Source organism: Panthera uncia, chromosome E1 (genome assembly GCF_023721935.1).
Source record: "Panthera uncia isolate 11264 chromosome E1, Puncia_PCG_1.0, whole genome shotgun sequence".
NCBI lineage: Eukaryota > Metazoa > Chordata > Mammalia > Carnivora > Felidae > Panthera > Panthera uncia.
In genome coordinates this window covers 47,694,552-47,720,482 of record NC_064814.1, presented here as the reverse complement: position 1 = coordinate 47,720,482, position 25,931 = coordinate 47,694,552, and the positions used below count along the sequence as shown (strand labels likewise).

At 53.8% G+C, this 25,931-nt stretch overlaps 3 protein-coding genes and 1 long non-coding RNA gene across 7 annotated transcripts in view; 2 read left to right on the top strand and 2 right to left on the bottom strand.

Moving 5' to 3' along the window:
* GID4 (GID complex subunit 4 homolog) overlaps positions 1–1,376 on the bottom strand; it is a 24,633-nt gene extending 23,257 nt beyond the window's left edge. The window contains exon 1 of the mRNA XM_049636866.1: positions 995–1,376. Within this exon, the coding sequence (XP_049492823.1) occupies positions 995–1,183 (189 nt within the window). The 5' untranslated portion in view covers positions 1,184–1,376. The remainder of the gene's footprint in view (positions 1–994) is intronic.
* Positions 1,377–1,601: 225 nt separating this feature from the next.
* ATPAF2 (ATP synthase mitochondrial F1 complex assembly factor 2) lies at positions 1,602–17,972 on the top strand. Of its 2 annotated transcripts, none has more exons than XM_049636864.1 (8): positions 1,602–1,951; positions 11,333–11,377; positions 11,647–11,792; positions 12,305–12,402; positions 13,760–13,840; positions 15,052–15,164; positions 15,696–15,811; positions 16,124–16,670. In XM_049636864.1, exons 1-8 carry the CDS (start codon positions 1,819–1,821, stop codon positions 16,322–16,324), a joined length of 933 nt encoding a protein of 310 aa, XP_049492821.1. In that variant the 5' UTR covers positions 1,602–1,818; the 3' UTR covers positions 16,325–16,670. The 2 variants fall into 2 exon arrangements, with proteins under 2 accessions (XP_049492821.1, XP_049492822.1); XM_049636865.1 differs by lacking the exon at positions 16,124–16,670 and adding an exon at positions 17,622–17,972 and having other exon boundaries at positions 1,626–1,951.
* Positions 17,973–19,047: 1,075 nt separating this feature from the next.
* Positions 19,048–25,931, bottom strand: part of DRC3 (dynein regulatory complex subunit 3) — a 33,823-nt gene continuing 26,939 nt past the window's right edge. For 2 of the 3 annotated variants that reach the window (XM_049636861.1, XM_049636862.1), the window contains exons 12-14: positions 24,438–24,561; positions 19,646–19,777; positions 19,048–19,336 (exon numbers count right to left, since the gene is read on the bottom strand). In XM_049636861.1, the coding sequence (XP_049492818.1) occupies positions 19,223–19,336; positions 19,646–19,777; positions 24,438–24,561 (370 nt within the window). In that variant the 3' untranslated portion in view covers positions 19,048–19,222. Of the gene's footprint in view, positions 19,337–19,645; positions 19,778–24,437; positions 24,562–25,931 lie in introns of those variants that run through there. The other variant, XM_049636863.1, reaches the window with a different exon arrangement.
* LOC125926939 (uncharacterized) lies at positions 23,700–24,572 on the top strand. Its single transcript, XR_007459198.1, has 3 exons — positions 23,700–23,861; positions 24,061–24,099; positions 24,495–24,572. It is a non-coding gene; the product is annotated as an uncharacterized LOC125926939 (long non-coding RNA).

The following is a 25,931-nucleotide window of genomic DNA, read 5'->3' as shown; positions in this document are numbered from 1 at the left end:
GGGTGAGTTCGATTTCCCAGCACATGGGTATCAGACACCGGGAGGAAGCCCTGGTTGTGTAGATAAAAGTTAAGACCATAGAAAGAGGGTCCCCTGGAGCCAAGGAGAAGGAAGATGAAGGTAGGGGTTGGGGAGGTATGGGGACACAGGTCAGGGAGACTGGGAGGGGACTGGAGGTGGCCAGTGAACGGAGATAGGGAGCATGAGAAGAAGCCTAGAGCAGGAGGCCTGGGGCTGCGTTGCCTGCGCCAGTTAGAGACCGGGGGACAGTGGGGGGCCCCAGGAGGCAAGATCGTAACAGACTGGGAGGAGCTCCAGCCAGCAGCACCCAGGATGTGAGTGCCTGGTCTTGAGGGGGAACCAGAGGCGAGGAATCAGTTGTGGACTGGGGGCTCTCGGGCTCAGGGGCTAAGGGAGGGAGGATGCTCCCAGGTCTGAGGGGGCACTAGGCTCTCCCAAGGAAGAAATCCCGGGAGGAGGGCCCCAAGGTTTGAGGATCCCTGGAACTGAGGAAAGGGGAGGGGTGGAGGATTGTCTCAAGTCTGGAATAATTTGACACGGGCCCAGCCATGGCTAGGGTTCCCAGGCAGGAGAAACCAACGGAGAGTTCTTCAGGTTCTGGGAGGGACTGGAGGGAGAGCTGATCTTGGGGCGACAGGTCCTGGGGAGGAAGGACTCAGGTCTGAGGGTGGCCAGTCACAGGGGGCTTCCGGATCCCAGGCAGGCCGGTCACGGGCTTCGAGTCTGGGAGAGTGTTCAGGGTCGGCCAGGAGCTGCCCACGACAGGCTCCGGTGTGAGGGGCAGGTCAGGGTTGGGGCTTGGAAAGTGTGAGACACCAGCTGGGCAGGTCCCGGGGGTGAAGCGCCTGGTGCAGGAGGCCCGGCGGCGAGGGCCTGGTCCGCGGCTGCGGGCTCGAGGAGCCGGGGGCGGGCACGGCCAGTGAGCGCCGCGAGGAGGCCCTTGGGCCCCGGCCCGGCGCGGCCCGGCGCTCACCTGCAGCACCACCTCTACGTCGTACGAGTTCCCCTTGCTCTTCTGGTGGCCGCGGAACTTGGAGCCGCTGTAGAGCAGGCTGGTGGCCACGCCGGGCTGCTGGGTGTTGATGGGCGGCGGCGGGATGAGCGAGGCCGCGGAGGCGGCCGAGGCACCGGCCGGCGGGGGACACTCGGTGCGGACCGGCATCGCGGGGTCCCCCGGAGCCAGGGCTGGGGGGAGGGGGAGAGGAACCGCCGCCGCCGCGCGGGAGCCGAGGGGGGTGGCAGGGAGGGAGGGGCCGGGGCGCGCACGCGCAGGGTGGGGGCGGAGGGGGGACCACCCGCCCGCCGCCTGCGGACCAAGCGCTCCGGCTGCCACCGGGACCCCGGGACCTGCGAGCAGGGCCTCCCTGTCCTGAGCTGAGTCCCCCTCCCCACTTGCCCTCGCACACACACCACCCTTCCGATTGGCTCGGGCGCGCCCGGGGGGCGGGAACAGGCTCACGCGGCGCTTCCACCCATTGGCGGGCGAAGAAAACACGTGGCGGGGTGCGCGAGCGGCCCTCTGGGACTTGTAGTCTTCATCCCGAGGCGCGGCGTGGAGGGGGCGGGGCGAGGTGCGTTTGTGATGCTGATTGACTGGGGGTGTGCGCAGGAGGCGCGCCGGAGCGACGGCGCGCCGCTGGTGTCAAGCGGAAGATGGCGGCGTCCAGGGGAGGCTGAGGGCTCTGGGGAGGTGGTGAGCGGTTTCCGTACAGCCCGAGCGTGCGGCTTGGGGATCCCTTCACTCGGCTTCCTGCTCTCAGGTTTCGCGCGGGTCGTCCTCCCAGGCTCTCGGGCGCGATGTGGAGGAGCTGCCTCCGGCTGCGGGACGCGGGGCGCCGCCTCCTGAACCAGCCTCGGGGTGCCCTCACCGCCTCCGTGCGGCCGGGGCCAAACCCCCTGTCCCCTGCCCGGGCCTATGCCCCCCCAACAGGTGAGGGAGGTCAGAGCAGGTTCACTTTTGGCCAGGGATCGAGCCGGGCTAAGGTGGGCTGAGGGGTTCGGCTGTGCAGGGCAGGGTAACCGAGGAAGGGTGCAGGCTCATGGAAGTTACGCAGTGCTTTCGGGTCCTGCTACAGATGGGGGTGGGGGGAGGGCGAATAGAAGCGTAGGCAAGGGCAGACCGCTTGAGGGTCATGGGGGGAGGGCGAATAGAAGCGCAGGCAAAGGCAGACCGCTTGAGGGTCATTTGGCACGTGCAGCTTTTCTCAGCGCTTATGGTTTTCCTTTCCAGTAAGGAAAGCAGATGGCATTCTTGTTTTCAGACAGGGAAATTTGGGTTCTGGATCAGGACTACACCAAGGTCACAGAGCAGACTCTGTGAGAAGTTTGTGGAGGGCAAAGATCGTCCTGTTTTCTGTGTCCCGATGGCTGGGCACAGAAGGACCCGGGAACCGGGGCATTCATCTTCCATCCCGGCCAGTTTCTCTGCAGGTTTCCTGGCCCTCCCTCCCACTGGCCTACCACGATCCCTGCCATTTCTGCTAAGGAGTTGACCCCGATGCCTCCTTCCTCTACTTCTGACTGATAAGGCCTAGAAGAAGGTAGTGGCTTTGTCACTGCTTCTGGGGACAATTTTTAGGGAAAGAGTGGGAGTGACTGCCTTAAATGAGTGAAGAGTAGTAACACTCTCTTTTCATTCAGTTAGTTTTTCTGTGCTGAGAGCTGGAGGCACGGTGGCCTTCCAGGCAGTCGTGGTCTCCCTCTAATGATGTTCACTGTCAACTGCAGGCTATAATAGTCTGATTAAGCAATAGTGTGTAGTATTTTGTGATAAGGGAAATACAAGGAAGGTGGGAGAACATAAAGAAGCACCTGTTTCCACCTAGGGGGTTTTGAGGCTCTAGAAAGGGTCTTGGATGAAAGGACGTTTCAGCTGAGTCTTGACAGATGAGTAGAAGTTCAGTGGAGAGGAGGAGGAAGAGTGTTGGTGGCTAGAACAAGTTCAGAGATGACAGCAGAGTGTGAGGAACCTTGCTGTAATGCTGCCTGCTTTAGAAAATCTAGAACTCTAAGATAGTTTGGCATTGTGGCAGAAGTACAGTTCTGGGGTTTAATGCTGGCTGAACCTGTGAGGTACCGTGTGATATTGGGCACGAGACTGCTTCCTTTGGGCCTCATTTTCCTCTGTGAGTTGAAGGACTAGGTTGCCTTCGAGGATCCTTCTGTTAAGTTTCATAATTTTATGCAAATGGAGAGAGTTGGATGCAGCAAGGAGCTGAGCTTTTTTACCTGCCAGGGTCCACGTTGAAAGGCCTGGACGTGGGCCATGAAGAGCCAGTAAAGAGGGAAGGGCATCTGTGATGTTATGAGCTATAAGGAGAAATATACAGTTGGCCATTGAACAACATATGGGTTAGGGGCACCAGCACAACCCCCACCAGCAAAAATTCACATGTAACTTTGATTCCCCCAAAACTGAACTACTAATAACCTACTGTTGACCAGAAACCTTAGGCATAACATGAACAGTAGATGAACGCCCATTTGCTATGTTATACGTATTATATTCAGTATCCTTAAAGTAAGCTGGATTAAAGAATGTTATTAGGAAAATTATAATAGAATCATAAGAGAAAATAACATGTACAGTACTGTACTGTAAAAAAAAAAATCTAGGTATAAGTGGATCTGCGCGGTTCAAACCCATGTTGTTCAAAGATCAACTGTTTGTATTTGGTTTTCCTGCAGTTCCTGGCACGCATCTCTTAAAACCCTCGTAATTACTAAGCAATAAGAGCTACGGAAGAAGCTTTTGTTACGATATTTGGTCTCTTGTCCTAAAATAGCCTCAGAGATACAAAATCCGGAAGGAGTGTTTTATTCTTAAGGCCCTTTCAACCACACCTGAGGTTATGTTAATGAGGTGGCTTTTGGAAAGCACCTGAGGAGGGTGGGGGGGGCTGGTTGCCAGGGGAACCGACCGCAAGATTAGAGTTTCGGTACTCTCAGTTCCACCCCCGGACCTCTGGGGAGGGGAGAAGGGCGGGAGATTGATTTGATCACTAATGGCCTGTGATTTAATTAATCATGCCCATATAATGAAGCCTCCATAAAATCCCTGAACTGTGGGGTTCAGAGAGCCTCTGGGTTGGTGAACACGTAGCGATGCTACGGAAGCCCCATACCCTTTCCCCCATAGCTTGCCCCGTGCATCTCTTTGTGTGGCTGTTCCCGAGTTGTATCCTTTCATAATAAGCTAGTAATCTAGTAAGTAAAATCTTTTTTTTCTGAGTGCTATGAGCTACTCTGGCTAATTGGAGGGATCGTGGGAACCTCTGATTTATAGCCAGTAGGTCAGCAGCATAGGAGACCGACCATCTGGGCTTGCATTTGCCATCTGCAGGGAGCTGGGGAATGCAGTCTTGTGGGACTGAGCCCTTCTGGGATCCGATGCTATCTCCAGGCAGATACCGTCAGAACTGAATTGAATTGTAGGACACCCACTGGTGTCACAGAGTTGATGGGTGGCAAAACCCCCACGCATTTGGAGTACAGGGTGTCTGTGTGAATGTGTAAAGGAAAACGAGAGTTTCCTTTACAATATCCCGGGAAGATAATGATACAAGCAAAGGGACACATTCAGGAGTTCACTTAAATTTGCACAGGCAGAGGGTTGATTTAGACTCGTGGATGCCACCTGCCACTATGGTGGCCCACAACCCACCGTCTCTGCTTCCTTTCTACTGCATACTTTACTAGTTTAGGCTCTTGGAAGTATCTGGCTCGTGGTAGTTAGTCAAACATGAAAGAAAATAGGAATGAAAGAATGAAGCCCGGTGGGAGGGAGGTACCTGAAACCAGGCCAATGAGTGCACTGCAAAGACATTACCGGTTTGAGATTCCGTGAGTCTCTGGGATGGCGGAATAGTAAACCCAGGTGGGGGACTTCTCCACGAAGACTTGGTTGGCAAGCAGATTGAACTTGGCTCCTTGGGAATGGCAGTGCCGCTGAAGGGTGTCAGAAGGAGAGGAGGGGTTTGGGAAAGGGTCCCTGGGGTGTTGGAGGAGATTTTGCAGCAAGGAGACCTGTGTGAGGGTGTGGGGTGGTCCAGCTCTATACTGCTTGTCCGCGACCCACCAGCTCTTTATAGAGGGGGAAGGTGTTCCGGAGAGGCTGCTTGTCTGGCTGAGTGCCATGCCCAGGAAAAGTCCAGGCTGGTGTCCTGGGTGGCTCAGTCGGTTGAGCGTCCGACTTCGGCTCAGGTCGTGATCTCGCGGTCTGTGAGTTCGAGCCCCGCGTCGGGCTCTGTGCTGACAGCTCGGAGCCTGGAGCCTGCTTCGGATTCTGTGTCTCCCTCTCTCTCTCTCTGCCCCTCCCCCGCTCACGCTCTCTCTCTCTCACTCTCTGTCAAAAATAAATAAACATTTAAAAAAAAATTTAAATTGTCACCCGGACAAGTCATTTAGCTTCTCAGAATCTCTACCACCTCAGAGGCATTACTTGCCCTGCCTTTATAGAGCGGCTGTGTTGGGTTGCGGGAGATTCTGTAGACAGAGCCCCCAGCCTGCCACCTGTTTTTGTAAATAAAGTTTTATTGGAACACCGCCATCCTCATTCATTTTCGTATAATCTAAGGCTACTTTCACTGCAGAGCTGACTAATTGCAACAGAGACCATATGGCCCGCCAAGCCTAAAATATTTACTCTGGCTCTTTATGGGAAAAGTTGGCCAACCCCTCCTCAGGATGCTAGAGCAATTGGGAAAAAAACGTGTTTAGTGATTTAGCTCATTTACATTAATTGCTATGGCAGATGTATTTGCCCTGAAGAGTTTTTAAAGTTTATTTATTGGGGGGGGGGGGGGGGGGGGGGGGAGAGAGAGAGAGAGAGAGAGAGAGAGAGAGAGAGAGAACCCTAAGCAGGCTCTGTGCTGCCAGTGCAGACCCCGAGGTGGGGCTCAGTCCCACGAACCATGAGATCATGCCCTGAGCCGAAATCAAGAGCCAGATGCCCAACTGACTAAGCTACCCAGGCACCCCAACCCTGAAGAAATTTTTTTTTTAACAGCTTTATGGAGAGACAATTCACTTACAATTCACTCATTTAAAATGTAGAATGCTGTGGTTTCTAGTATCCTCACAGAGTTGTACAGCCATCACCATGGTTCTCGAACATTTTTATCACCCCCAAAAGAAGCCCTGTGCCCTTCAGCCATCACCTTTTCCTTCCCTCCCTATCCCTCTAGCCCTAGATAACCACTATTCTACTTCCTGTCTCTGTAGATTTCCCTAGTTTGGACATTTCATAAATGGAATGCAGTCTTTTTGGGGCAGGCTCTTTTTTCATTTAGACTGTTTTCAAGGTTTATTTATCCAAGTTGTAGCATGTATTAGTACCCTCGTGTTTTTCATAGCTGAGTAATATTCAGTTGTATGGCCATATCACATCTTATTTCTCCATCCATCTCCTGATGGACGTCTGGGTTGTTAACATCGTTTGGCTATTCCAAATGCTGCTATAAACATTTGTGTACAAGTTGTGTGTGTGTACAACTTTTTATGTGGGTGTATGTTTTCATTTCTCATAGACACATATCTGAAGAGTAGAATTGTTGGTCAACTGGTAACTGACTTTTTGAAGAACTGCTACACTTTCCCAAGGTGGCCGTACCAGCTTACGTTTCCACCAGCCCTGCGTGAAGGTCCCAATTTGGCCACACCCTTGTCAACTTTTGTCATTACCTGTTTTTAATTCTAGCCATCCCAGTGGTTACAAAGTGGTTTCTCCCGCTTTTGTTTTGCGTTTTCCTGATGGTGATGAAGTCCAGCATCTTTTCATGTGCTAATTTGTGTACCTTTTCTTTGGTGGAGAGATGTCTATTCAGATCCTTTGACCATTTTTTAGTTGGGTTGTCTTTTTTATTTTCAGGCTGTCAGTTCTGAAATAGATGGTCTGGAGCCGCCCTAGGATTATGGATGGAGTCATGCCCGAAGTCAGAATCTAGCTTTAAGGCTTCAGGCCCACCAGATGGCACTGTTTAAAAAGATAAAGGTGTTGAGACCTTCCAGAGGGCACTTCCTCTGTTCTTGCTGCACTGTGGGAGTTGTAGTTCTGAAGCTTTGAGTCTTTCCAAAGCAAAGGCCTGGCGAAAATTGAGGCTGGTAGAAAGATTGCTCCCTGGTCCATGAAGCCCAGGACAGGAGGAGGAATGTAGGAGAAGGGACACAGAAAACAGCCTGTTTCTTTCTTTCTTTCTTTTTTCAAGTTTATTTATTTTGAGAGAGTGTATATGTGCACGTGCACGTGGGGGAGGAGCAGAGAGAGAGACTCCCAAGCAGGCTCAGTACTGTCAGCATGTAGCCCGACACGGGGCTCGAACCCAGGAACTGTGAGATCATGACCTGAGCTGAAATCAAGAGCCAGGCACTTAACCGACTGAGCCCCCAACAGGCCTGTTTCTTTTTATGGATTGAAATGACCTCATAGGAGAAGGACCTGATGGTCATTAATTTCCAAGTCACTCATCACATGAGCAGGTTTTTAAAGTCGCTCGCTGCTTCTCTGGGTATATAGCCTATTTTCCTGGGGCTAGCTTTTAAAATTCAATACTTGTTCACATACCTGTCTTCATATCTACATAGTCCACGTGTAAAAAGCACCGACTGTGTTTTTGCCACTGAAACCGATGTTCTGTAAAGAGAGCGATTCATACTGAGAACAGACCCAAGTTCTGTGTGCTCCTACAAGGCTTAGGTGTTAATTTCATCTTTAAAGATGAGGTCCCTGTTGCTGACAGCTAGTCCTGTGTTCACTGAGAATATGGGTGCTTCAGAGGTCCCTGGTCTCACGATTTATTTTACGTGATCCAAGACCTTTGAGGGTTCAGGTGAAGAACCTCCATCTTTTGACATTGTTGGGGGGCATGGATTCCACCAAATTAGTTTTCCAGATCCTGGCTTTGTTTTCCTATGTGAACCTCTAACTTGGCTCCCTCTGCCTCCGTACTGTGACCTACCCAGCCCCCTCCCCCAGATCCGGCCCTCACCACCCTCTCTGGGCATCTCGAACCATCCTCTGTAGGATAGCTACGTTCTTGTCCTTCTGACCATCTTGTTAGTTCTCCAAATTCTCATGCTCTCATGAGGCCAAAGACCTTCCTGTAAGCAGTTTCTTCTGCTGGAAATTCCTTCCACACACACCCCCACCCCCCCTCCGAGAAAAGAATCCATCAGTGCAGACTGGCCAACTCCTGCCTCTCCATCAGGTCTCAGATGAAATCTGACTGCCTGGAGGTCTTCCTTTAGCCCACGATGAGATGAGATTAGGCTCTCCTGGTGTGTGTGCGTGTGTTTGTGTGTGTTTCCAGTGTTCCTTGTACTTGGGCCTTCAAAATCACTTTACTGTTTGGCTGGATTCGCGTTCAGCTGCCCAGCAGACAGGAAGTGCCTTGAGAGCAGGGGTGAGCTTTGATTCTGACCCCCAGGTCTTATTCCCCTTCCTGGAACAGGGTCGGTACTCACTGGAAGTTTGTTCTAAGCCTGAAGTTTGCCCCTCCACGTGTCCACTGCGTTCAGGTGAGCACGTGTTTAAAACACGCCGCACATGGGCCTGCCCTGTCCTGAAGCCTGGCAGACTTTGTGCCCCTTTCGCCCAGGGCTGTCGTCTCTTTCTGCATGGCTTACTGCTGTTTTGAGCGATTTGGGTTAACCCAACCTTGCCCTTCTAGCCTTCCCACTCCCTTCCAGTTTTCTGAATCAGATACAGAGGGGGACCTGGCCAGGACAGAGGAACCAAAGCCTGACCAGCAAAGCAGAGAAAAAAAGACTTCCCTCGTGGGAAACCTCACTGCCCTGCCAGCTTTGGAAAGTTCAGCCTGTGCTGTCGGTTTCTGCCCCAAGTCCAGGTCTCTCGGGCCCACTTCCCGGGGCTGTGCTAGAATGCTCTCTGGTGGCGCTTCCTGCCGATGGGGGCAGATCCTTCCCCCACTGGTGATGAGTCAGCTTTCAGATCTCTTCCCACTTCCTGTCTGGCCTGGCTTTAGACTCGTTGCCCAGCTCAGGCATTGGAGAACACACTGGATGTGGTCCGGGTGCCTCCAGACCTATGCAAGGAGGCCTCCAGGTTCGTGTTTCATCTGCTACCCGAACGTGACACGTGAAATAGGGGCATTTGAAAGCACCATGATGGCGCAGACTTTCTGTCTTGGAGTCAAATGTGTGAGAGAATCACTTATCGTTTCAGGGAAAGGTGGTAACTCGGGCCATAATAATGCAGCAGCATCTCGGTGGCCAGACCCTGCCTGCCACTTTATTTATTTTTTAAGTGTTCAGACTCCATAAAGACAGGGATTTTTGTCATTTTTATTCATAGTTTTATCCCACGTACCTAGAATAGTGCCTGGCACCTGGTAGGCATACGGTTTTTGGAAGTGGGAAACCCGTTGGGCTTTAGTAAAAGCGTGACTGTGGACATGCAGTTTGGACATGAAGCATCAATGATAGAACACGAAATTTGGGAAAAACTGATGGGTCGTGGGAAACCTGAAAATACCACGTTTGGAGGAAGACCGGATACTCTGTCTCCGTTTTACCTCCCCACCCCACCCCACCCCCACCCCCGCCATGCACAAACGAAGCTCTCCTGATTTTCATAGTCTGTTTGAATTAATTCTTTTTAATGTGTATTTATTTTTGAGAGAGAGAGACAGAGTGTGAACCGCGGAGGGGCAGAGGGAGAGGGAGACACAGAATCCGAAGAAGGCTCCAGGCTCAGCTGACAGCACAGAGCCTGACACGGGGCTTGAACTCACGAACTGTGAGATCACGACCTGAGCCAAAGTCAGATGCTTAACTCACTGAGCCACCCAGGCACCCCTGAATTCATTTTAATTTATGTTTGGTTCGCTTTTTTTTTTTTTTTAAGCACTAAAAGAAGTTAAAAAGCATTAAAAACTAATGAGTTCCCTCCTCCGCATGCTGCATTGTTATTTCCAACAAGTAACTTCACTAATGGACTCTGAAGGTTTTTAGCACCCAGTAAATATGGAACAGCAGGAACGAATGAAAGAGTCAAGGTTTTGTGCTAACAAAGGTTAAGACTGGGTTACGGTTTTTAGCTCCCAAAATGTGACCTACTTGTTCCTTATTAGCTGAAGGAATCTGCATAATTCCTCTGAGGCCCTCTTGGTTTTTAAGCCCTCCAAGTAGAAGAGGGGGGATTTGTTTACATTTTCATACAAGATTTTATTCAAGTTATTTTCACATATCATAAGACACATATTCCTCTCCCCCCCCCCCACCCCACCCCACCCCACCCCACTTTTTTAAAGTTTATTTTGAGCTAGACGGCACATGAGAGGGGAAGGGGCAGAGAATCCAGAGCAGGCTCTGTGCTGTCAGCGCAGAACCCAATATGGGCCTTGAACTCATGAAACTGTGAGATCACGGCCTGGGCCAAGATCAAGAGTCAGATGCTTAACCGACCGAGCTACCCAGGCACTCCTGTTTCCCCATTCTTAAAGGAAATGCTTGGAGGGGCACCTGGGTGGCTCAGTCAGTTAAGCATCCGACTTCAGTTCAGGTCATGATCTCGCGGTTCATGGGCTCGAGCCCCACATCAGGCTCTGTGCTGACAACTCGGATCCTGTGTCTCCCTCTCTCTCTACCCCTCCCCTGCTCATACTCTGTCTCTCTCTCTCTCAAAAATGAATAAACATTAAAAAAAATTAAGTAAAAAAAAAAAAAAAAAAAGGAATTGCCTGGAGTTCTTGTTGAATACACAGGCAAGCTGGTTAATTAGGTTAATTAATTGGATAGAGAGGATGAGAAATGCTCCTGGGATCTCCCCTTACCACACACGTGCACACGTACGTCCACACTGGCTTTCCTCTCTTGCCTACTTAGAGGCATCAGACCCTTGCCCAAAATGGATCTCGGGCTTTACCACATTCAGATACGATCTTTGGATGGGAGCACGTTGTTCTGGCATGGGGGCAGTGCTGGTGGGGGTGGTGTCGGGGGAGGAGCATGCTTAGACGTTAAAGCACAAAGTGCTGGAAAAATCTGTCACGTCAGACAGTCTGCAGCTTTGCAATGCTTCGTGATCAGACTATTCCTGGGCTCGGGGGCTGGCGGGGGCATGACCAGTATGTCCTGTTCCTCCCTCATCCCTGGAGAGTGCATGCCCTCCTCCTTCCAACTTTAATCAGAAGCTGTTGATTATGCCGCGTAGAGTAGGGCAGACCTTGAATAGTGATATGAAAATCAAGCCAATCAATCAGCATTAGCAGTAATGACACTAGCTGGTCTTGTCACTTCCTGAGCCGTCTCAACGTTATTTTAAACTGCCTTTTTGAAAAATCTTTTTTTACAGAAAGGAAGAGGTTTTATCAGAATGTCAGCATCACACAGGGTGAAGGTGAGTGTCTGAAGTTTTGACTGCCTCTCTTTCTTTCTTTTTTTTTTTTTTTTCTTTTTTTTCCTGTGAATGGGTAGAAACATTTTTCATCTCTAGCCGGTTTCAGCAGTGAGATTACCCTTCGCGCTTTTGTTGGATAGGTTTCTGTAAGCCCTCCGTGAAGGGACTCAGAGTTGTCTTTGTCTGCACCAATTCAAGTAGCTAAATATAGGAATGGTCACTCGATTCCCCTTAACAATCCCTGAGAGGTTTTCATTTGATCTTTCAAGGTGGCTTTGAGATAAACCTGGACCACAGGAAGCTGAAAACTCCCCAAGCCAAGCTCTTTACCGTCCCCAGCGAGGCCCTGGCCATCGCAGTGGCCACTGAATGGGACTCCCAGCAGGACACCATCAAGTTCTACACCATGCACCTGGTAACAAGTTCACGAACGTATACCCCGACTGCTGGCTTCCTAGGGTACCTGGCAAAAATTGAGAGTCTTTTCCAAATTCAGATGAGGCCCTCAGGGGTGGACTCCAGCCACACTCGCCTCCTTGAGCGTGCTGACCCTTCCCCGGCTAGTCTGGCCCGCTGCAGTCCCCCTGCTCAGAACAAGGATGTCATAAGGATTCAATTACATAGAGCAGAGCCTGGTAGTGGAGAGCACGAGACCCGGGCAGCTTCATTACTCCCGGGGCTGCTGTGAGAATCCCACGGGCCCACGGGCTGTCACACACAGCGTGTGGCACGGAGCTCTCGGTAGATGTGCTACAGCTGGAGTTGTGGGGACACATGGGGCCGGGGGCTTCGCTTTGGCTCCAGCACTTCCTGGGCGGTGCTGTCTGGTTGTCCGTGTTGCTGTGGTTGGAGGCAGTGTCCCCTGGGACGCGGTGCTTTTTGCCTGGGCCCAGTGGTGGTGACGGGGCTTTTTGCCTCCTGATTCAGACCACATTGTGCAACACGTCTCTAGACAACCCTACCCAGCGAAACAAGGACCAGCTGATCCAGGCGGCTGTGAAGTTTCTGGACACCGACACCATCTGGTAATTGACATTTAGATGGGCATTCCCCTTGGACCGAGTGGGTCCCTTGGGCTGTTTGCCTCATTTGCCCAGACAGTTATCAGCGGAAGACGCAGACCCTTTTCCTTTATCTCAGAGGGCAGGGAGGCGGTCTGCTTGACATCACCACTTAGCCGCCCGCCCTGCGCATCCCTGGGAGGGAGGGCTCCTCGGGGTACACCAGTGTCAGAGCCCCGGGCGTTCCTTTCTGCAGCCCGGCAGCTGTCCTTTTGTCCGGACCGGGGTAGGGTAGCATATGTAGCTCTCACGGGCTCCAGGACCAAGGGGGTCACTGGCCAACTCCCGGTGGGGCGTTCGATGCTGGACCTGTGGCCACCGGCACACTCTCACGTAGGCATGGTTGTTCTCACTCGTCAGCTTGGACCCGGAGACGGTCACTCGTTCTCGGGAGCTGGCTGCTTCCACTTCTGAATCCTCCCTCCCGTGCCAGTGTTCTTTAGCTAACTGGGCGGTGGTGTTGGAGGCAAGCTGGGGAAGGACAGAAGTGCTTGAGCGGCACGTGTCGGCCAGCCCAAATGCTCTAGAATCCTGAGCTGTCCCACAGCCTGATCATCGCAGCGGCCCATCTTCCTGCGCACTCACGGTGTCTCTTCTCCCTTCTGCTCACGCCGCACGGTGGCCTTCCGGGGTGTCCCCTCGTCTTCCCGCCCCGTGAGGCCTTGCCGCGCAGCTCCCCTCAGCCGACTCCCATTTCTGGGTCTCTTTGTCACAATAAGTGGCACCACGTGGCGTCAGGCATCCGAGCCAGCAGCTGCATGTGTAGCCAGGAGCGTGTGGGCTCACGAGGTGCCCACGGGCAATTTGTGGCCAGGGGCACGGTCTCTCGGAAGGGTTAGGGTAGGTAGGGACGCAGTGACTGAGCTTCTGGCACAGCATCCCAGGATCCTGATCATCCTAGGATCAGCATCCTGTGGATCTGGGGGTCAGAATGGCATTGACCGCGTTGCAAGCCTTGGCCTGTCAGATGACCGGGGACATTTAGGACAGTGGTTCTCAAACCCAAGGTTACATTAGAATCCCCTAGAGGGCTTGTTAAAACACAGATCGCTGGTCTCCACCCCTCAAGCTTCTGCTTTCCATAGATGGGGGGTGGGGCCAGAGAACTGGCATTTCTATCAGGTTCTGAGGTGATGCTCTGCTGCTGGCCCCAAGGCTACACTTTGAGAACTACTGCTTTCGGGAAGGACTGGTAGGGCTGGGCGGGGGGAATTGAGTGGAGAGGTTTTTTGCGGTGGCCTTTTGTGTTTTTCCATCGTCTGTCACTGAGTGAGAGAATTGTACTTTTTTAGTAACGAAGGCGATTTTTGCAATGAATTAGCTACAGGGTGGATGAGCCAGCGACATTAGTGGAACTTCAAAGGAACGAGTGGGACCCGATCATCGAATGGGCCGAAGAAAGGTAAGAGGCGCGGCCCCACAGTATTGGGCAGGCTGGTGTGGTCAGGGGGCACGCTGGACCATTAAAGCCCTTGGCTAATTGACCCGTGGAATTCAGCACCTCTCGCATGTTTAGGGACGGGACTGGGCACCTTGGGAAAAAGTGCTCCTCAAGTCAGTATCAGCCACCACGCACCAAGCACCTGCCGTCCGTTCGTGCGGTGCTGGACGTAGGGATGGAGCCCCAGCTCTGCCACGGTTGGCTGCGTGACCCCGCGGCTAGTGCCGTGAGCTCTCTGAGCTTCCTTGTCTGTGAGTGGTCCTCATAATCCCCACCTCTTAGTGTATTGTGAGGAGCAAACAAAGTGATGCCCAGTATCCCGCTTGGTACCCGGTAAATACTCAGATCTGGGCAGTAACCGTCTTTATCATGGCCACGAGTGCTGTACCATTAAAACTAAATCCGAAAACGGCATATGTGATACGTACGCACGTGAGGACGAGTCTGGTAACGTTTATCCTGTGAATGTAAGGCTTCTAGGAATTGACGATACCCAGCATGGTTCCTTAGCAGAAAGGTCCTTTTGTGCAAAGTTGAACAAACTGTTGATGGGGTGGCAACATGAATTCAATTTCATTTCATTCCGGGGGAGTTTGGAAGGGCTCCTACCACGGTACTGCTCTGACCGTAGTATTTTGTAAGCGTACACAGAGTTGTTTTTGGCAAACCATTTTTCACCAAAGTGATGTCGGGCAGTCTCATTTGTACGCGTTTCCTGAATGCCCACAGTGTGCCAGGTATCCTTGGGTTTTATAGTAAAAGGCACGGCCACTGCACTAAAGGATCCCATAAAACGTAACCACTACAGCATTGTGTAAGAGCTCTGAAGGCACGGTGTCACTGCAGAGTTTAATGAAATATAACGACAGCGTAGGTGCCTGGAGATCTTTGCTCTGGTACAAAATTATCCGCTTTCTGTGGCACTTGAGATTCTCATCCTTAATGGTTTACAAAACAACCTGGCCATTCACGGTGTTGCTATTAGAAATTTCAGCAAGAATATTTCTAAACCAACAGGAAAAATGAGTTACATATGAAAGAAAATGACAAAAATTGCCTTTACTCCATTATGTTTCTCCTGTGCCTTATATAGTTATGACCGTTCTTGAAAATGTGTCATTGTTGAAGCCAGCTTCAACGCAATAGGACACGGCGAAGCGTTTTCCTTTCAGATACGATGTGGAGATCGGCTCCTCCACCAGCATAATGGGGCCCAGCATCCCAGCCAGGACTCGGGAAGTGCTCACCAGCCACCTGGCCTCTTACAACATGTGGGCCCTACAAGGTATTTGAGGCGCTTCCTACGGGCCTGGGAGGGCGGCCTGATGGGCATAGGCCTCCGAAGCCCAGAGTGTCACAGGGGCACTCTAGGGGGCGGCCCCGATGCTAACCCTTCTACTCAGTCCAAGGGGGACAGCAGGCTCCCCACCCTCCCAGGAGAAGGTTGGCTTTCTCCTCTTCAGGCATCTCAACTTCGGATCTCATTGGCCTGGCTCCAGTCACGTGGCCATCCGCAAACCAGTCACTGGGCAGAGGGTGGAGCTCTCTTGACAGCGTACGTTCAGGTCCCGTGCCCACCCTGGGCAGGAGCGGAAGTGGGATCACACCCCCGAGGGAAACCAGAGGGCTGTCTGAGAAGAGCGGGGAAAGAATACAGAGCCGACCGCAAAGCGCACGTCCCCTGTGACCTTTCTCCCCCAGGTCGCGCTTTTGTACCTCTCTAGGGCTGCAGGGACTCACAAAGTATAGGTCCAGTGACTGCCCTGTTTTGGGGTGGGGTGGGCCCTGGATCCTGACCTGGCTTGTATCCCCGCAGGGATTGAGTTTGTGGTGACCCAGCTCAAGTCCATGGTGTTGACCTTGGGCCTGATTGACCGGCGCCTGACAGTGGAGCAGGCCGTGCTGCTGTCACGCCTGGAGGAGGAGTACCAGGTGAGGCAGCCAGCGGCCCGAGGTGGGGTACCTCAGGGCCTTACCTCTCCTCTCCCTGACTCAGACTAACTGGGGGTGGGAGCTAGCCCATCTAAAATGTTCTTATGTCGATTTGGCCTTCGGCTACTTTCATGTACATCCAGAAATCAAAACTAAGGGCCGATGAAAGTATTGTCAAGAAATAATAACACAAAATAAGGGCAGGGAGGGCTCCCACTGTGTTCTAACACTATGCTTAGCTCTCCCCTCACGCCTCACCTCTTCTGAACAACCTGGCCGGGTGGGGGCTGCCGTTATCCCTTTTTTACACAGGAGGAAACTGAGGCATGGGTCCCACCCCCGGAAAATGCTGGAGCCAGGGTTTGGAGCCAGGTCTGGGTGACTCCAGGCCTTCCCCACTATCTACAGATAGAGGTTCACAGGCAGATCAAGGTCGTCTGCCTGGGCCCCGAAGAATGGGCCCCGCGAACAGGACTAGGAGCCACGTTCGTGCTCACACAGAGGCTAAGCTGAGCCTTGGCGCCCTGACTCACACCGTGGGTCATCTGGCTGGCAGAGCAAACACGGGTGGCTGCTGTTTGTACATAAGTTTTCATTTAGTGGGTTTGAAATTAATATGGTTTCGCTACACTGTCATTTGCATTTTTTAACTCTGAGAATTATGGCGTTCTCTGCAGTCTTTTTACTGCTTTCTTTCCAACCTCAGAAGGTTAATTGCTATTACAAATCGGCTCCTAGCATGATGAAAACCCTTTTGTAATGACATTATTTCCCAAGCCCGTCTAGTCATCTGCTCAGAAAAATGCCAGGGGTAAAAACTGTTTCTCTGTCGCAAAAGAGGCCAGCTAGAAACAATTAAACAGGCAGGGAGTGATGTGTGGGGGTGTGAGGGCTTTGGGAGGTGGGGGGGGGGGAGCACCAGGAAACCTGCCCTCTGTTCTGGGCTCTGCATTTGATGGTGGCACCCGAGCCAGGCCATCAGTCTCTGAACTAGGTTCGATCTGCCACAAAACAGGGGGTTACCTGGGTTACGTATGGAGGCCTCTCCAAAGGTGTAAAGTCTTCAGACGACAGATCACGGTTGTCCACGTTGACCGGGCTGCCCAAAGATCCCAGTAGCTCGTGTGGCGTGACAGATCCCGAGTTCCTGGATGGGCTGGGGCAGCTGGGCCTGTGGCCAGGGAGGAGCCAGCAGGGCCTGGCTGGAGTCCCGCTGACATCCGGATGGCCATACTGCGTGTCTGGGCTTCTCCCCTGCAGTTGTTAGAGCCCTGGAGACAATCCGCAAGTCGGCTCCAGCGTGCAGAGCACAGGTTTCTGCAGCACCCCCGGGGAGTCAGAACTGAAGCGACCATGTGGCCTTGGTTGATTTATTTATCCCACCCACACTGGGGGGGGGGGGGGGGGAGGCGGGGGGCACTTGCAGCCCAGCCCAGCGAGGCAGCTTGCAGAGGATGACATTTTCCAGGCTGCCTCCCACCAGCCTCCTTGTGGGAGGAGGATGGCATTCGGGTTGGGCCCCCTTGGGGGGAGATGCACGTGGCATTTGTGGCAGTGGGTGCCTCTGGGCCCTGGACCTGGACGGCACCCCTCCCAAACTGTCCGCACCCCGTCAGCACGGCTGCCTGCTCTGCTCTGCCCACCTGCGTGTCCTCACCTGCCGCCTCCCCCGTGGGGGTCTCGCGTTTTGGCAAGATGGGGGCCCAGTCCGGTCCCCCCACCCCAGCTATTGGGGTGGAATGTGGCTCTGGCCGGTCGGCAGGTGGACCCTTGGCCGGTCACCCAGCGGCATGTCACGTCCTCCCCTCAGATCCAGAAGTGGGGCAACATCGAGTGGGCCCACGGCTACGAGCTGCGGGAGCTGCGGGCGCGCACGGCCGCCGGCACCCTCTTCGTCCACCTCTGTTCCGAGAGCGCCACGGTGAAACACAAGCTCCTACGGCAGTGAGGCGGGGCGGGCAGCCCCAGCGGGACAGAGGCTGCACGCACGGCCACAGACGCCCCAGCTCGGCGCTGCCCCGAGATGCCCCGGAGCGGCTGTCGATGTCAGCTCCAGTCCAAGCTGGGTGCCCCCGCCCCGGCCGGCAGCCAGCGAGCCGGCCAAGCAAACCAGTGACTTCCTCCCAACCTGATTTTATTAAATATTTCTCTGCCCTGGAAATGTGGAGGCCTGTTTTCATTTGCACTTCCACTTTTCTCCGTCCCTCTTGTCGTGTCTGGGTTTCACCAAGGTCAGACAGCTTCCCTCCCACGGCACGTTTTGATATTTGCCGCCCGTGGCCGGGAGCCTCACGCAATTGGGGAAATCACGTCAACACACAACTCTGTGCAGCCCTCGGCCTGAAGACTCCCCCCCCCCCACCCCCATCCCCGGTTTTTAATCAAACCATCTTTTGAAACTGAGTCCTTTTTGTTCTAAGCTGGTTATTTCTGTTCCTGGGATTTTAGAAGAAATAATTTACTCTCGAAAATAGAAAATCGGCGTTGTTTGTGGGTTAAAAGCCCAGGCAGGCAGGGCAAGGCCACCTGACTTGTGTCCTGCTTCCAGGAGCCCTCCGTGCCCTCCCGACGTGGCCACTTGCTCTGCCCTGGGTGGCAGGTGCGGTCTCCTGGTGCCAGGACCCAGTGCAAAGGAAGCAGGAAGGATCCGAGAGTTTGGGCAGCGAAAGAGTCTGAGCCGCCTGTCCTGGTACCCAAGTAATAAGCTGGCATCACCCCCCTCATGGAGAGGGTGCTTCTCCACACTTTCCACGTGCCCTCCCTGACCCCCTTGACCGTGCTCAGAGGGAGGCACTGTTGTCGTACCCCCACCTCATAGACGAAGCTCAGGCTGCAGAGGTGATGGGGGAGGTCCAGCCCGTGCCCTTAACCTCCAGAGGGTACTCTGGTCCCCGCAGCCAACCTTAGAGCCACAGGGAGCCACGGCCTCTGCCTTGGGGGGCTGGCCCAGGCCCCAGGGCTATGCTGGGGTCTGCGGCCTCCGGCGTCACTCCTCAGCACGAGGAGAGAAGGGCTCAGACCACGTCGGCCTCCTCCGCCTACTGCCGGCAGCCTGCCCTGGGCGCGTCAGAAACGGTGGGCACACAGCTGTCACCGGGCCCTGGCCAAGAGTCTCCTGGCTCACTGGCAGCCCCCTCAAGAGGTCGCTCTCAGTAGGCCGGCCAGTTGTTTGTCTTGGACTGTTTCTCCCGCTCAGGAACGAACGGGAATTCTGATTATTTTTTTAAAGACCGGAGAAAAGATGACATAATTCTTTATTTTTCTCTACCCTTCCCAGGGGTGGGGGAAGAATGGGGTTAGGAGGGTTCTCGGTTGAGAAATTCCCAGAAACGCTTCTGAGGCTGTCGGTCGCGTGAGTGTGCTCTTGGGCTGAGGGCTGTATCGGGAAGAACCGTCTGGGCTGGCGCGGCCCTAGTCTATGATCTCGCTGCATTCCAGGTTGTCCAGCTCGTTCTGTACGTGGTCGACGTACTGATGGATCTCCTTCACGCGCCTGCGGTTCCTCATGATCTCATCCTTGTGGATCTGAGGGGTGAACCCAAAGCCCGAGGTCCTTAAGTCAGAGAACTCGCTTATGTTCTCTGAGTCCGATTTGGGGGAAAGGAAATCGTTCTTTGAAATGTGCATAGTTCCATCCGCATTTACTTTAAAGCCTCCTCGATCCACTTCTCTGTGTCTTTGAGGCAGGAGTTAGGACGGGTTAGCACGGGGGTTTTTAAAGTCCTACTTTATTTATTGCAAGGAGTCTATGCTACCGGGGAAAGAGTTCCCCTTTCTCTCCGGCCGGTAGCTAGAGACATGGGCACAGTGCGTACGTGACGCGCGTTCACTCACCGCGTCCACTAAGTGTGAGCACCAAGAGTTGGTCCGCGTCACCAGCTCATCTTCTCGATTGTCGATCTTCAGGAGGTGGAGGTCATGCGACGTCCCAACAGCATTAACGATCGTGTCTTTGTCGACAAAAAGCTGGTGAGCGAGAAAGGTCAAGGGAGCGTGTGTCTCGTTACCACCCCCCACCCCCGCCCCGGCACAAAGAGGGCCAGAGAGAAAACCAGCTGAGTGTCCCCTGGCTAGTGGAGGCAGCTGCTCAGCGCCCAGTGGAGAACCCACCCTCGTGTCACAGCCCACCTTCCAGGGACAACGCCCCCTAGACCCGAGCAGCGCGGAATGTTATGGGGAAAGGGCCCGCCATGGCGTTGACTTTGCAATGCTAGTTGGGAGTGTGTTTTCTTCAGGGAACCTCACTCAGGACGTCTGCTCTCACAGTGGTTCTCTCTTGCTTGCCCCCAAGTCTGACTCGCCTGAAACCGGCTGGTCAGGTGGGAAGCGTGAGTCTGGCTGAGGGGTCTCCAGGCTGCTCTGAGGACAGAGGGCCCTGTAAATCGATGCCTCTGCGCCCCATGTTGTCTCTCCATTGCCCCTCATGTTAGCCAGATTGAACCTTGGAGTACACTTGGGGTCTCCTGCCTTCTTGTTCCCGACCTTGTTTTCTGCCTTCTAAAAAGTCGTCGAAAAACGGGGCGCCTGGGTGGCTCAGTCCGTTAAGCGTCCAACTTCGGCTCAGGTCATGGTCTCGCAGTTCATGGGTCTGAGCCCCGTATCGGGCTCTGTGCTGACAACTTGGAGCCCCGAGCCTGCTTCGAATTCCGAGTCTCCCTCTCTCTCTCTGCCCCGACCCCACTTGTGCTGTCTCTCATAAAAAGTGTTTAAAAAAAAATGTTTTAAAAGTTGTTGAAAATGACCACCCCTTACCGGGCCTGGCCGGTTTTAGGTGTCCACACTATAGCTCTTGTTGAAAATCAGGTGGAATCATTTCCCAGAGTAGGGCAAGGCTTCCAAAGCCTTAGCCAACAGTCGCCTCCACTTTGAAGGAAGGTACTTTGTGTAAGGCAGGGGACCTGAATGTTCTACGTTGTAGAGCAGATAAATACTTGTTTTATTTTCTGTAATCTAGTAGTGGTTAACTTAATAGTCTCCAAAAATATGTTCTATGGAATCTTGAGATAAAAAACTTTTTCTTTGGTCGAATACATTGGGGAAAGCCTTGCACACCCTAGGCCCCTCCTGAATTTCACAGGGCGCACAACACTTTTCCAGAGAAGGCTCTGGAAAGTATAAACCCTTTTCACTTTGTTCCTCTTGGTTTGCCAGTTTATTTGGCCACAGGCTTCTTTTCAGAGTAATGCCTGTGAACACCTTGTGGGTTGGTGGTTTTCCATAGAATCCCATGTAGAAAAGCCCGGCTAGCTGAGGCAGGGAATGGGCACCTGGGGGACCGGCTAGCACGGCTACATGGGAGAAATGACAAGAAGTTATCAAGATGTTCCTCTGTGCACAGAGGCTCCCAGGCCAGACTCTGGGAAGGGCTCAAAGATGTGTACGCCCTTCCAGCCTGTCAGCTTGAGGCAGCCTGTCCTGGAGCATGTCCTGATGACCTAGAAGTAGCTACAGCCACACTCACTCATCACAAGATGTTCCTGGTGGTTTTGAAAAATGGGTCAGGGGCCCCTGGGTGGCTCAGTCTGTTAAGCTTCCAACTTTGGCCCGGGTCGTGATCTCACGGCTCATGAGTTTGAACCCCTCATTGGCTCTCTGATGTCTGCACAGATCCCGCTTTGGATCCTCTGTCTGCCCCCCCGCCCCCACCTCCGCCTCTCCCCCTGCTTGCGCTCTCTCAAAAATAAACAAACCTTATACAAAAATGGGCCGTAGCACGTCTCTAAGCCAAGGGGAGACGTCGTCCCCCCCACCCTCTGAGTTTGGATGCGTAGAATATGCTTCGGGAACTGTGGAAGTAAAAGTCTGCTTAGAAACTGATGAAGTTAGAACTGGTCATAAAGAATTGTGGCATTTGTAGAATAGAAACCAAAGGAATCTGGTTTAAAGAAAGGATTTTGAAATGCAAGTTGCAGGACGCCTGAGTGGCTCAGTCAGTTGAGCATCCGACTTGATTTCAGCTCAGGTCATGGCCTTGCAGTTCGTGCGTTTGAGCCCGTGTCGGGCTGTGTGCTGACAGCGTGGAGCCTGCTTGGGATTCTCTCTCTCCCTCTCTCTGCTCCTCCCCTGCTTGTGCTCTTCTGTGTGCACACGTGCGCACGTGCTCTCTCTCTCTCTCAAAATAAATAAGCAAACATTTTCAAAAATTAAAATGCAAGTTGTTTCTGGACCTCGGGTGTCCTGGAGTAACTGGGGTGATGGCTGTATCAGTTTGCCCTCTCAGAATACTTCTTAGGGGTAGAGTATTCCAGATTCCCCTCGCGGCCCCTCGTAGCTAGACGCCACACGGCTGTTCAGAGCGCCGGAGCGAGTCTGACCTCCTTCTGCCCCCTAAACGTGGCCGTGGCTCATCGCAGCACGAGGCTGAGTGCCCTCGGCCCCGGTGGAGGGGAGCAGCGGCGTGTGCTTGCCGCCACGCTGACCTCGCCCCGGGCAGCTGTGGCTCCAGCGCCCCTCCCGCCCCCTCCCTCCAGGCTTGCTCCTGGAGCACGCACGCGCCTTCTGCCTTTCCTTCCAAAGCAGTGAAGGACTTCAAAAGACAGATTTGGCCCGAACTTCGGCAAGAGCTGATCACAATCACTCAACTGGATGAGAGGAGTTTTAAAGAGATAAACAACGTCATCGGTGGGACTTTGAACCGTGATATGCTCACTGATAATTAGATAAGAGAAGCCAGATCCTTTCTTGGGTACGTCCCTGTCTTGCTACAGGCTCTGAATCACACTTGCCTGTGTTCAGATCAACTCTACCACTTCTACGCTGCGTGTCCTTGGGCAGGTTACTCTCCTCTCGGTGCCTCAGTTTTTTCATCTGTAAAAGGGAACCGTAATGGTACCCATTTTACCGTGTTGATGCGGAGATTGAAAGAGCAAATACGTTGCGTGGGGCTTCTCAGACAGCTGGCCCCCCGGGAGGCCCTCGGTAAATGTCAGCTGTTTGTTGTTATTGTTACTTTTTACAGTCAGGGCACCCCTTTCTCCCCCCTGCCGACAGTCCAGCCTGCTTGTTTCGGGGCCACTGAGTTTCGGGGGCCCTTCTTTTTCTGTGCGTCTCCGTTATTAGGGAGGGATTTTTCGTTCCTGCACCCACGAGGTGTCACGGACCTGGGAGCCATGCCGTGAGGGAACGGCATGACCCCTCCCTCGGTGGTCCATCCGGGGGATAGCAGAGTGGGCTCTTGGGGGCAGCGTTATTTCAGGGCTCAGGGAAAATGACATCTTCTTGTGTCTGGTCAACAACAGCAGCTGGCAGGTGTTTGGGGAGGCCCCGCCCCTGTGCCACTGAGCTAGGTGTTTGTCTCTGCCCTGGACAGAGGCTGTGGGCGTCGGGACTGCCAGTCTCTGTCTGCGGGACTCAGCCAGCACCAACAGAGCGGGGCTTGGAGAACTCCCGGCACTTGGGCTGAGCTGCGGCAGCCGTGCCGGGCGCCCTCGCTGGCACCGGGGAGGTACGTGCTGGAGAAGATGCCACCCCTGCCTTCCCTGCGAGCCTGTATCTGCTGTGAATGGTCACAGAAGCGAATCAACACAAGCGCGAGAGCCTGAAATCGTAAGAAGCGCTCTGACAACGACGGACGGGGTGTGTGATAGAGAGACGGAGATTCTCCAGGGAAGTGACGAGGGAAGGCCCCTCCAAGGAGCTGCCATTTGAGCGGAGAGCTGAACAAGGACGAGCCAGACACCTGGAGACCTGAGGGAAGGGCGTGTCTGCTGGGTGGAATATCAAACGAAAGGAGCGAGGCGGGGAGCAAGGGCGCGAGGGGAGGAGGCCGCTGATGCTGGCGGGCCAGGCGTGAGGGTCTGGTGCACTGCAGCGAAGTGCTTACTCCAAGGGTCACGGGAGGCCGTTAGAGCGTTAGAGCCGTTGTGCAAAGGCACAAAATGATGTGGTTTTCCAAGGCTCTCTGGCTGCCGCCTGGAGGACAGCCTGTAGGAGGGCAGTGAGGAGGCCCGTGGTCCCCGCAAAGGACAATGTGGCTTGACTGGGTGGTAAATGCGGATGAGACAAGCGCCACCACTGGACCCCAACGCAGGGGACTCAGGGAGCGCCCTAGGTGAGCAGACCCACGAGCTCTGGCAGACGGCTGATCTGGGACTATGCATCTCCAACAGTGCTGGTAGAGGGTGGGAGGGGCGACATGCCGGATCAGAAACGGTGCTGCCCATCGCAGACACTCAAGGGTTAGGAAAACCTGCGGGGGAAATCTCAGAACTTAACCTCTATTTGCAACTGCCTCTCTTGGAAACTGCCAGAAGCCCCGCAGAAACGACCTTTTGGAAACCAACCTGTTGGTAAGTTGAAGCCACTTCATTATCATGAGCTCCTCTTTAGTCGGGCCCCACTGAGCACCCAAGGTTGTTCTATCTGTTGGCCTATTTCATCTGCCAACCACCCTGCAAAGGGCATCATTGTCCCTTCTGCAGGTGGGGAAGCTGAGGCTCCGGGAGGCTTTCAGCCTTACCAGAGCCACAGAGCCGGCCCCACCGCATCTGTCTGGCTTCTGTGCCAGTCAGCCTGGGGGAGCGGTGGGGGCGGGGGAGGAGGGTGTCAGCCCCGCCCACCACCTTCTGCGGGCCCACTGTGCCCGAGCCCCGCCCACCGCAGCCACAGCCCCGCCCACAGTGCTCACAGCGCGCACGTCGTAGGGCAGGTCCTCGTCCAGCTCACCCTTCAGTATCTTCTCCAGGGTATGGATGGAGATCTCCAGGAGCTTCTCGTGGTGGTGGTTCTCCAGGTCCCGGCACTGAGCCATCGTGCAGGCAAGTTAAGCAAAGGCCAGGGATCAGAGCAGACCAGGCACGTCCCCACCCTCAGACCCTCAGACCCTCAAACCGCACGTCTGCAGACCCTCAGAGGGCGGGGCCGTTTCCTCCAGGCAAGAACGGACTTTGAAGGGTGGAGGGGCACACCTGGAGGTGCCAATGCATCACCTCCTTCACAGCCAGTGGTACACATGCACGAAATCCCAGGGCCATCCTGATCCCCACTCCCCCCCACCAAACAACACTCACACACCTGCTCACCACTGACCCTTGGCGCCGGGTTCTCTCAGAGCCTCTCCATCCAACACCTCTCTCCCTGCCACCGCCTCCCGACTGGACAGCAAAGAGCTGGTCTTTCCGCTCTAGCCTTTTCTCCCAACAGCAGCCAGCACGCTCTTAAACATAGGTAACCGGACCTCATCCCTCCCATGCTATGGCTCTCCAGGAACTTCCCACTCTCTCTTGTGGCCTAAAGACCCGTCTTGAACCTGGATCTCTGTGACCCATCCTCAAGGCCTTTGCACAGGCTGCCTCTTCTGCCTGGGATCTCCTCCCCACTTTTCTGCCTTGTCCCTCTGGCCCACACTCAGGTTCTCAGTGGACCCTCCCTCAGGGAGGCTCCTGGCCCTGATCTCTGTGTGGGCTGCTCACTTACTGCCTCCGGAACTCTGTCTCCTTGCACGACTGTGGACCCAGAAAGGTAGGACTAGGAGGTTACTTCTGGGGTAGAGCATAGCAGTTTGTCCCCTACACGGCAGGGCCCTGAATTCAGGTAGCAGAAAGGTTGGTCATGCCCTAAATGCTCTAACCCTGACATTTAACCCGACGATCTCATTCTAAATGATTTGTCAGTATCTGTCCCACTCCCAGGGTGTGTGTACCTGCGACATAGGAAGCAGACAGGGATTCTGGGGTGTGGTCTCTCCGTGAACATCCCTCCTTTGAGAACAAATATGCCAGGCCTTATACTGCAATCGATGGGGCCCCACACAGCAAGCCTGGTAGGTATCCAAACCCTTACGCTAACAAGGCACCATCGTTCTGAGAGATGGGAAACTCCCTCAGACCCTGTGGAACATTCTTTGAACATTCCAAGTAGTTGCCAAATCTCCATCTTTTGAAGGTGAGCTTTTTCTGTGGTGACAAACTAGAGGATTTCTATTCCTCTAACGTCACAGGTCGAGATTCCCACTAAATGGGGTCCTGTGATGGGGTGGATATCATCTTGGTACAGGTATAGATCTTTCTGTACATCAGACTGGGGCTCAGGTATTTCTGGCAAAAAGTGAAGTATTCTAAAGTACGGACTTTTTGGCCATCTCTGCCGACATGTTTAGGGCCCTGGTGGCAGTGGGAGGGGG